This window comes from Gavia stellata, chromosome 3, assembly GCF_030936135.1.
Source record: "Gavia stellata isolate bGavSte3 chromosome 3, bGavSte3.hap2, whole genome shotgun sequence".
NCBI lineage: Eukaryota > Metazoa > Chordata > Aves > Gaviiformes > Gaviidae > Gavia > Gavia stellata.
In genome coordinates this window covers 37,229,178-37,239,772 of record NC_082596.1, presented here as the reverse complement: position 1 = coordinate 37,239,772, position 10,595 = coordinate 37,229,178, and the positions used below count along the sequence as shown (strand labels likewise).

The 10,595-nt window shown below is 49.3% G+C and overlaps 1 protein-coding gene across 1 annotated transcript; it reads right to left on the bottom strand.

Moving 5' to 3' along the window:
• Positions 1-3,222: 3,222 nt before the first annotated feature.
• Positions 3,223-10,595, bottom strand: PRDM14 (PR/SET domain 14). Its single transcript, XM_059815775.1, is given in 8 exon segments — positions 3,223-3,450; positions 5,201-5,302; positions 7,195-7,397; positions 8,965-9,235; positions 9,419-9,583; positions 9,585-9,763; positions 9,977-10,206; positions 10,279-10,595. Coding segments are annotated over 8 exon segments (1,695 nt in total).

Genomic DNA, 10,595 nt, shown 5'->3' with positions numbered 1-10,595 from the left:
GGCCCAATCCATCAAGACACTGGGTGCCTTTGACTTCTAATGCAGTCAGCTGCTACCCAGCAGGCCAAGGACTACAATTCCCAGTAAGAGACAGTTCGACTCTAATGACTTACAAATAATGCAGAAAACACCCTTCATCCATTTGCTAGTAACACAAATATACAAATCCATCAGGCAGAAAACAACCCACAGCCCCTTAGTGTACACTGCAGCCTCCAATAATTTATTTTCATCTTTTCTATGAATCTCATTGTAACAGTCTTCATAATTAGCATCAAAATTTACATATACAGGTTTCATATGCAAGACAACCAGTACCTTCACTCACAAGTACAAGCGAAACCCTTCACATAATCTTTTACAGACAACTCATCAAATACTGTAGAAGGGTGCTAATATGCTAGTACAAGATATCTGAGCGTTCTTCAAGCAGAAGAAAATGCACACAGCTAAGAGCACTACAGAAGATGCACCACTTACTTAAATAAATAACCCTCATTCGCAAGAAACAAGGAGATTACCTGCATGGTAAGCTAACCATGCATTTCATACCACTTGAAGCCATTCCTAGTCTTAACATTTATTTCATTACTAGGTAGTTGATGATTTCACCAAATCCTGAGTTATTTATGGGACCAAACCAGCAAAGCCTTCATACACAGAATTCACATTTCTGTTGGCCAGGCTTCTATATGCCTGGAGAAAAACACCTCCATACGGGCAGGCAGCTGGAAGTAAGATTCAGTTCCCCCACCTGTACTTCAGCATGGTTTCTAGACATAAATACTGTCAAAATTTTCTGCTCAGGAGTGAATTTTACCTATTTAGAGCGCACCAGTTCAGCCTGCAATATATATAAAATTCAGACTGCTGTATTATAGGAATCTTTGATATTAAAATAAGCAAAAAAAATTAAGGGCAAAATGTGATCTTCATTCTACCCTATAACCTACATACATGTATGTACAATACTAATGGCTTGCTTATTTCAGATACTACCTTGTGCTGGGCCTCAATATTTTACTTACAAGTAAGTGGTTCAATAAATATTTTTAATATTTTTACCACGAAAACAATGAGGATAGAGCAACTCAAGGTACAATAAACCATATAAAATTAGTGCAAAACAAGATATTTATAGATACAGTATCTGCATGATATATTTAAATGTGCAGGTAACATTTTTTCTAATTCTAGTCTGTATTTAGAGGTTGTTAAGGTTAGCGCAAAATAAAACTTTTATCTCCCATACTTATGTGCAAAGTCCTTGTTAATCCTAGCTGATCTAGGATATTAAGAGAACCTCATCATCCCAGTAACAATCAAATAGTCTGTGTTAATCAACCAGCTCCAGCAAGGACTTCCATTATCCCTCCTGGATGCAACTCACAGCCCCACCCACACAGGGAACCCCTCTCGGATGCACAGCCATCCCTCCCCATCACGCTGGTCACTCAGTGATAAGTGGCTTCTGCATCAGTTACAGCACTCCCTATGCTCAGTGGTCCTTCAGCACAGGCTTTTTGTGAAGCCTCCATGAAGATGAGATTTCACATTGCCATGGAATGCTGTTCATTAATGATTTTGAAAATACTTGGCAAAAATCAGGGTCTAATCACCTAGGATTTTACACCAAAATTCCCTTATCCGCTGTAATATGCACTTGAGACAGTTTTGATTGGGCCAAGGTTTGTTCCTATGAAAGTACAGGATGCCTGAGGTGTTATTCTGAGTTCTTCTCCAAGTCAGAGTTTAAAAGAAACAAAACCAGTTTTCAAGAAAAGGATCCCAGAGTACATCTTCTCACCCATAGCTACATGAGCAGCTCTTTCTGTAGAAAAAAACCCCAGCATTTTTATGAGCAAATACTTCCCTTCTGCTAAAAAGAAATCAACAGAAAACCTGCACAAATCACTCCTGACTTGCTTGCATGGCCAGTGAGAAATGGAGGATGAAACCCTCCAATCCTCCTGTGAAGGCTTAGGCATTCCCGCAGCTGGGGAATTCCACGCGCAGAGCTTTAGGGGCTGAGAAGTCCTGACATTGTCCATCCTACACCTCAAATCTTAAATTTAGGATAGGAGAAGGGTTTCCCCCTTCTTAAACAGAGGTATCACAGAGCTTATTTTAAAACCTTTGTGCCTTGAACGCTAGTATATGGTGCATTTTTAAAAACATTCCGGAGTGACACTACAGCAGCCACCCTACGTCGAGCCGGCAGGAGGAAGAGGAGGAGCTCAACCTTCATGTCAGGACTCACCGCGAAGGCCCGCCTGGCCAGGACTCCCAGTAGCGGCAAATTTCTAGACAAAAGATGGTTACAGGGCAGAAGAGCCCAGTGGTGGGATTGAGCCTGCTCCTGGCTTGTGCTGAGCCCACAGTGCAACGCCTCTACGAGGCCACTTGACTGTTAGCAACCCACCTAGGAGCTCACCAGTGCTTGGGAGCATCTTCACCCTTGGTCCTCTAAACTGTGAGCAGGCAGAGCCCACCTCCAATATCTCTGCTAGGCCTGCAGCTATTTCGTCACACCCTGCCCCTCTCCCCCCTGGGCTATCTGGGGTCCAGCATCCTCTGGAAGAGTCAGTCTCTGGTCTCCCTGGAGCTCCCCGTGGCCTGGCAGCTGAACCATGGAATTTAAATACCCCTATGCTGGTCCACCAGTCAGTCTCTCTGAGGCAGTTCACATTCAAATAGAGAGTCATTAAAAGACCTGCACGTCAAGGGGAAGTAGACCCCATACCTGGTCATGCACCCAAACAAAACAAACAGGTTAAATGGGCTTTGGGAAATGCACTTGATAAAAACGTCCTTCACACAAGCTTTGGTACGGACAGCACCAGGCAGTCCATAGACGTGGTGCATTAGAGGCACAGAAACACTCCTCACAGTGATATTTGTGCACAAAAGGTTCATGGGAGGTGAAATGCCCTCCTGCCTGCCTTTCCCTTTTGTGGAAATTAGGGTACGGGAGGAGAGGAAGGGAAAGGTGGGGTAGCACATGTTGGATTTCACCCCAGTGTGGCATCAGGGTACCTGGGCGAGATTAATTCCGGTCCCCTGCACTCAGAAATATGCCCAGCGTCCAGAGACTGGACATACCCAGAGTCGCTGCGAGGGTAAACGTCACCTCCTGCGGTATGCACACAACCACACACAAACATGTGCACATAGACCAATACACACATGAGCTGGTCCAGGACGCATCCACGGGGCTCTTGACTAATGAGCGGCGTGAATCTTCATGTGGAAGTGGTAATCCTCCTGCTCCGGGAAGTGCTGGCCGCACACCGAGCAAGTGCAGCCCTTCTCCTTGCTGTGCGTGCGGCGCACGTGGCTGTCGTGGGCTGCGTGCGAGGCGAAGGCTTTGCCACAGTGTTTGCACTTGAAGGGCTTCTCCCCCGAGTGCTGGCGGATGTGAGTGCGCAGGATGCTGGATGCTGTGAATGCCTGAAAGAGAAGGGATCGGAAAGGGGGGAGGAGTTGAAAGTAATCAATTTTCACATATATAATCCCCAGATTCAGCTAATCCAGACCCTGTCAGAAGCACTGTACCCTGAAAATAAGTCCTCAAATAGCTCACATTTTCAGATAACTGGCGAAAAACCAAAAACTCCCAGCAATGAGGAAGCAGAAGCCAACAGCTATCACACTCAGCTATACAGGTATGGCTGAGTCCATGGAGTTAGATGAAGCTCAGAGAAAGATTTCTGACCAGAGACACCAGTAAATATCTTCTACCTGTCAAAGGATAAGTCAATACTGTCCTAATTAGCTTTGGAGCTCCTTTATGTTTGGGAGACATAATGCAGGTTCATTTTCAGGGTTACATACACCGGGGCTTGGGATTCAGCTGCCAGAATTCATCCATGCAGCCAGTCCAGCATCCATTTTCCGAGTTTCATTTTCCCTTTCCATCATACTCTGCTCTTCCTTCAGTCAGACATTCCATCCTGTTTTCCCCCCTCACGAGTAGCAAAATGTGCACAATCACACTTCATCCCCCTTGTAAAGACTCATCCTGCATTTGGGGAGAAAACCCTCTCACCAGGACTCGAGCAGGAAAGTTGCAAAGTAGCCCGTGTTTTCCCTGCCTTTTCTTTTCCCAAGAGAGACACTTTCAGGCCCTTCGCTATTTGCAGACCTCGCAAAAAAAAAAAATCCTCTAGTACCGTTATGTTGCTGAACCATCACAAGTAAGTTTTCACAGCAAAGAGCAATACGTCTCAGATACCTTTTCACTAGGAACCTTAGAGCACAAACAGATCTGGGATCCCTATAGAGAAGTCCCTAGAGATGTTTATCAACAGGGCCAAAGTGTGTTTGAGGGCCAGAATGGGTATCTGGGCCCAACACTTTTCCTTTAATCTCAGGACACTTCAGCTCTGTGTTAGTCCAGACTGTCATAAACAAAACTTCTCTCTCTCTCCAAAATCAGGAGCACCTTACTACATGCTGATAGTACTTCTGCATTGCATGGACACTCCGTAGCACCTGGAGCCCTACAGATACTTACCCAGCAGCAGCCTGCACATCCACCCTGCGTCTGCTGGGAGAGCTGTCACTGCTCTCACAAGGAGAGCTCACCTGAATCATCCCTGCTGTGAAGGGTAGTAACAGCTGAACACAATTTTGATCAATGATGTATGGCTCTATCTATGTTCTTTTTCAAATGAAACCTCCATGCCCAGTTACACATCAGTGGCCCCGTTACTTCAAGGTAAGCATGCACAAAGTCATATCGTGCAAGTTCAGCTTATGGGTCAAATCTGTTCACTGCACTCCAGAAGCAGTGTCAGTAATATCAAAAACTATCTATCTGATGAAAAAGAGGAATATTGGATCTAGCTGCATGCCTTGGATGGTATTATAAATGCTCTCAAGCTTTCCTATACCTTATCCCCACAGCAGCTCTCTGAGCTGGGACGAAACACAAAATCCACATCCGATGGAGACCAGACCCTGTTTCTTCAGCCTCAGCCAGCCCTTCATTTCAACTCACAACTGTGCCCAGAATATATCCTCACTTATCTGGTTATCAACTTAAATGGAAGGCATTTTCTTGAAAGAAAACAGAAAAGAAACAGAAAAATTGAAAAAAGAAAACAGAGCATGGAAAGAGCCATCCCCCCCACTAGTGCCGTGTGATGCTGAGTGCAGCAGAGGACAGACGGAGGGACGGGATGGGGCTTTGCCTCACCTTGTTGCAGTAGACACATTTGTAGGGGCGCTCCCCGGAGTGAACCCTCATGTGTTTGTTCAGGCTAGAGGACTGAGAAAAGCTCTTCCCGCACACTGAGCACTGGGGAAAAAAAGGACAAAGTTAAAAGGAAGCACACAACAGCATAGCTAAAAAGAAAAATTAGGTATGTGGATGATGTGTGCATGTATTTTCCTACATATATTTATGTATATATTTATGTATATACATGTATTTATATACATATGTTTATATATTTATGTATATAGAAACACAGTAGTAATTTAAGCAGTAACAGAAATACAGTCAGAATGTTAATCTGGTTTTAAGAACAGTTTTTTCTAAAAAAAGGAAATAATGCAAAATTTCAAAGCTTTTTTGTGTGCATGGTTAAAAATGTTTCATTAAAAAATGTCATTTTTCAGAACATTACCAGAAGATACTGACTTTCAGTAATCAAAACCTGAAAATTTCTGTAAAATAATTTTTCTTCAAAATGCAAATGAAGCTCTAGTTGCCATTTTGAATTTTTGCTCAACAAATAAGACAATAAACTTCCTAAAAAATATATTTAAGGGGATCTTTTAAAATAGTAACCCTTTTTCAGAAATGATGAGTCAGTCACAGCACTTAGCCTGAAGCTTGATCTGTCAGTAGTGCCTCTCCTTAGAGGAGTGAAACCTCCCACCCCAGGACCTGCGTCTTCACAGTGTGGCATGCGGGCTGCGGCCGGCAGCAACAGGACAAAACCCAATTCAGAGGGGGCTGAAGTAATTTGAGAGACTTGCAGTGAGATTCAGTGCAATTTGTATGAGCCCCAAAATAATTTTCCCCCTACAATAATTTGAAAGAAATTATATTTCCTAAATTCAAAGTAAGCTAAGGTATGACTGATCTTGAAAGAAGGTAATTTTTTTTACTAACGCATTTTCCATCTTTGCTTTTTGAGTTGATATGTTCTCATATAAATGCAAAATATGCAGAACAAGTTTATCTTCCTGCTGTTCTAAATTCTTTCTTTAGGAAAGAGGGGAAAGGAAAGAGGGGAAAGGAAAGAGGGGAAAGGAAAGAGGGGAAAGGAAAGAGGGGAAAGGAAAGAGGGGAAAGGAAAGAGGGGAAAGGAAAGAGGGGAAAGGAAAGAGGGGAAAGGAAAGAGGGGAAAGGAAAGAGGGGAAAGGAAAGAGGGGAAAGGAAAGAGGGGAAAGGAATTGCATTATAATACCTCTTATTTAACAGAATTATATTTTTCATCTGTTACTAAATCAATGTGATATTCTGACACTGTAATATTGCTGGTCTAGTTACAAATGCTTTTCCTGAAAAATTCACATTATTCCAGAATTATGTATAAAAGAGGAATTTGGAGGATTTTCAGGACTGATTTAACTGTGCCATTTCAAGCACTGGAACTTGCCCTTCTCAAGCCTTTAGGAAAAGTCTGATTTTCCACCCGCAATGCTCCTGGAGAAACCCGGTGCTACAGAGAGGTGTTTAGTGGAGATGAGGCAAGTATCTCAGCAAGGATTTGCTTCCATCAATTGAAAATCTGCTCCATGTCGAATGTAAAACTTTTAACTCCTGTTGTGTCCAACAGACACAGATGTCTTGTCAGTTCTCAGACTGAAAGAGGGGAGTGAGGGACATCATGTCTCCTGATTCTGGACATGTGGAGCACATTCATACATAATTTATCCCCACCCTGTGTAAGAGAAGTAGCAAACATCCAAAAAGCCCAGGAGAAATAGTTTCTTTTCAAAGTCTCACTGAGACTGTGGGGTTTATTTTCCCAATGTAAGTCCACTAATTTTCTTCAATTAAGCTCTGCTGCACAAGACAAACTTTTCCTGTACAGGCAGAGCGGTCCCATCAGGGAACTGCCAGGGAAACCGGAGGAGGGGGAACAACATCAGCATCTTACCTCAGCCAAAAAAGACTCCTTCATTAGTCCCCCCAGAAGAGCCAGTAACCGCGGAGAGACCCAGGAGCAGGCTCACCTTGTGAGGTCTGTGCTTTTCGTGAACGTGGAGAATGTGGATCCTCAGCCTGTCCCTTTTTTCAAAGGATCGGTTACAGAGGTGACAAGGAAATTTGCGGTCCCCCTGGTCCACGCAGCGGGTGTACTTGAGGTGCTTGTCCCGGTAGTACTTGTAGGCAAAAACCTTGCCGCAGCGCTCGCACTTAAAGCTCTCCCCGGCTTCTGTACAGCAGAAGGGAAAGTGCCACCTCCCCGTTACTCCACAGCAGAAGGGGCTCATTTCAAATCTGCTGCCTTGTCAGAGCTGGTACTCAGCTGGGAATTTTAAATCTCCGGGAGGGTAATATGGTAAATGGATTCTGGCAATATCATTAACAAAATACACGTTGGATCTCTTAAGCATACGCACCGCTCCGCTTGCCTTTCTATTGCCTTTCTAACGGAGGGGAACAAACTAGAGCCCACAGCCCGATAAAATTATTGGTTTTAGCTACCGACTTCAGCAAAGACAGGATTTCATCCGTGTATCCCCATAAACAGCGAGCGAATATGTGAAAAAACAGTGCAGAGTCCCACATAAAAGCGTCTCCCCACAACGGAAACATTGCCAGATATTTATTATCAATATTAGCCGTAAATTATACCTCCCACCCCACAAAGAAGAATAAACTTGCACATCTGTTCTATCGTTTTCAAAATACTATCGAACAAAAACACGTTTATTTGGTTTTCTTTTGTATTTCAAATTGTTCTTAACCGCTGAGTTTAGGAACAACACAGGAATTTTTTTCAAACGTTTACACACCCTTTTCTGCCTTTCATAAAAGTAACTTTGGCTTAAGCCTTAAAATGAAATGAACAATTTACCAGCTCTCTGAACCAGGCGCCTTAAGACAACAGCTACAAAAATTCCCACGCCAAATTCCCATGCCAGTTTGCCGAAAGCTTCTCTCCCTTAGTGCCGCACCCAGCCGATCCATCCTTCACCTGCTCCAGCTTTCCCTGCGCTGGCACAAATCTGTTTTCTCCATACATACGTTTTGCTTGTAAGAACACTTTCTGCGCTTTATAAAGCAGAACTAGTCCCGAAGTATGGCACTTGGCATTTCTGCCGCGAGCAATACCAGCATTATCGGATCAGAACGACTTCAGCCTGCCCCATTGACGGAGCGTTAATTGCACGAAAAATACCATGAAGTCAAGAGCGTGCAAGCGTAGGATAAAACAGGACCAAAACAGGTATGCCCCCCAAAAGCCCTTCTCCTCCCAAAACGGGACCCCCCCTTGGAAGAACGGCGCTGCAGAGCCGAGGCAAGCTCAGCCCAGCACCACCAGATGTTTTACAGTCGCCAGATAAACACTTTTCACTCCCCGAGGAAACGCGACCTGCGGGCAAGCTGCCGGGGCAGAAAGGGGTGCCCCTTGCTCCGAGCTGGCAGCAGCCCTCGGCGCAGTCCCCGCGCTCCCCGGCGCCGAGGGGGAGCCGCTCTTTGCGGTGCTGGGGGCTGCAAGGGAAGGGGGGGCGAGGGCCGGCTCCCCGGGAGGGCGGGCAGACCCGTGGGACCGGGGCTGCGGGGCCACCGCCACCCCAGAGCATCCCCGCGGCAGGGCCGGTCACCCCGCCACCGGCTCCCCACAGGGACGGGGAAGCCTTGAAAGGGAAATGCAGCCGGAAGAGGTGGTGGTGCCCGAGTCCCTTTACCTCCTTTAATGCCAATCTAACCCCGGCCAGAGACGGGGCCATGGGAGGAAGGGGCAGTGCCCCTCGAGGGGTCGCTGGCAGGCTCACCTTCGGGGTGCTGCGGGGGCCCCTTCCCCTCCGGCATGCCCTTCAGGCTGATGGGGATCCCCAGGAACTGCACGTAGCAATCGCCGTACCACACCAGCAGCTCCTGCTTCGGTAAGATTTCCTTGCAGCTCTCGTAGAAGATTTGCCCCTGGCACTGGATAGCCGTCAAATTCTGCTCCTCGGGGAACCTGGCACAGTTGACCAGGGACATCCAGTTGCCAGAGGCGCCCTTCCCGTCTATGAAGTGGCTCAGGCGCCCGTATTCAAAGATCTGGAGAGCGGGGAGAAGCGGATCAGGTTTGACGGACCCTTCCCGCGCACGTCCCGCTCGCACCAGTCCCACCACCCACACTGGGCCGAGCCCCTCTTACAGGCTACGGGAGAGGGGCGGCCGAAAGCCTCGCCCCGGCCCCGTTTAGGGGGTGCAGGGGGAGCCCGGCGGTGCCCCCACTACCTCCCACATCAGCGAGTTGTCGTCGTAAGTCTTGATCTCGCTGGTGTTGACCACTTTGCCTTGGAAAGGGCCGAAGCGGACTCCTTTGGGGATGGGGTCCGTGCAGAAGACTCCGAGCTGAGACACGTCCCCGTACGCCACCCGCAGCACCGAGAGCCCTGCGGGGGACAGGGCAGGCTGAGCGCGGCGCGGCTCGGCTCGGCCGCGGCTGGGCGCGGCGGGGGGCGCAGGCAGCGCCGGGCCCCTACCTTCGGGCAGCTGCAGCGAGTCCCTGTCGAGCAGCGGGGCAGAGGAGGAGTCCGCAGCACCTGCAGAAGAGGGACCCCCTCTTCAGCCCGGCGCCGGCTGTGCAGGTGCAGCAGGGCAGAGGGAGCGGGTCCTGCCGCCCCTGACACCGGCCGCGATTACCGAATTACCCCCGGCTCTTCCCCGCTGTGGGTTCGCAACGCCAAGAAAACCGCGGGGCAAGGAAGCCCGACGTGCCCCCGGCGATGTCCCGGCAACTTGGCTGCCGCGGGACCGCCTGCACCCCGTTGGCCACCGTCCCCAAACCCCAGCGCGCACCCGGCCGCGAGGAGCGACCTTCCGCCCGGTGCCGCCCGCTGCCCCTTGCGCACTCGCCGGAGACCCCCTTACCCGGGCTGGCGGGGGGCACCCGGAGCCCCGAGATGGCGTGGAGGCTCCCGGCCAGCTGGCTGCTGCGGAGCGCCCCGTACAGCACCGCGTTGAGCTCCTCCTCGGTGAAGTGGTACCTGTAGCTCTGCCCCGCCGGCCCGCCGGCCCCCGGGCTGCGGGCAGCCCCGCGCGGGGGGCTCGGGTAGGGCGGCGGGGACGAGCCCGGGACCCCCGCCCCGCGGGGCGAGCCCTCCCTGGGGGGGAAGGGGGCCGGTGGCTTGGCGTAGAGGGGCAGGGGGAGGCCGAGAAAGGGTTCGGCGGGCAGGGGGGGCGGCTGGCCCAGGAAAGCGGGGACGCTGCTGAAGCTGAAGGGGGGCGGAGGCGGGGAGGCAGGGACCAGCCCGCCTAGGGATTTCAGGGGCTGGAAGAAGTCGGGGGCCGCCTCGAAGTACGGGGCGGGAGGGAGGAAAGGGGGGTAGTGGGCAGCGAGGCTGGCGGAGCTCATCCCGAGCGCGTCTCCGCCGTCGGCGGGGACCGACTCGCCGGCGAGGGACAGCGCCAT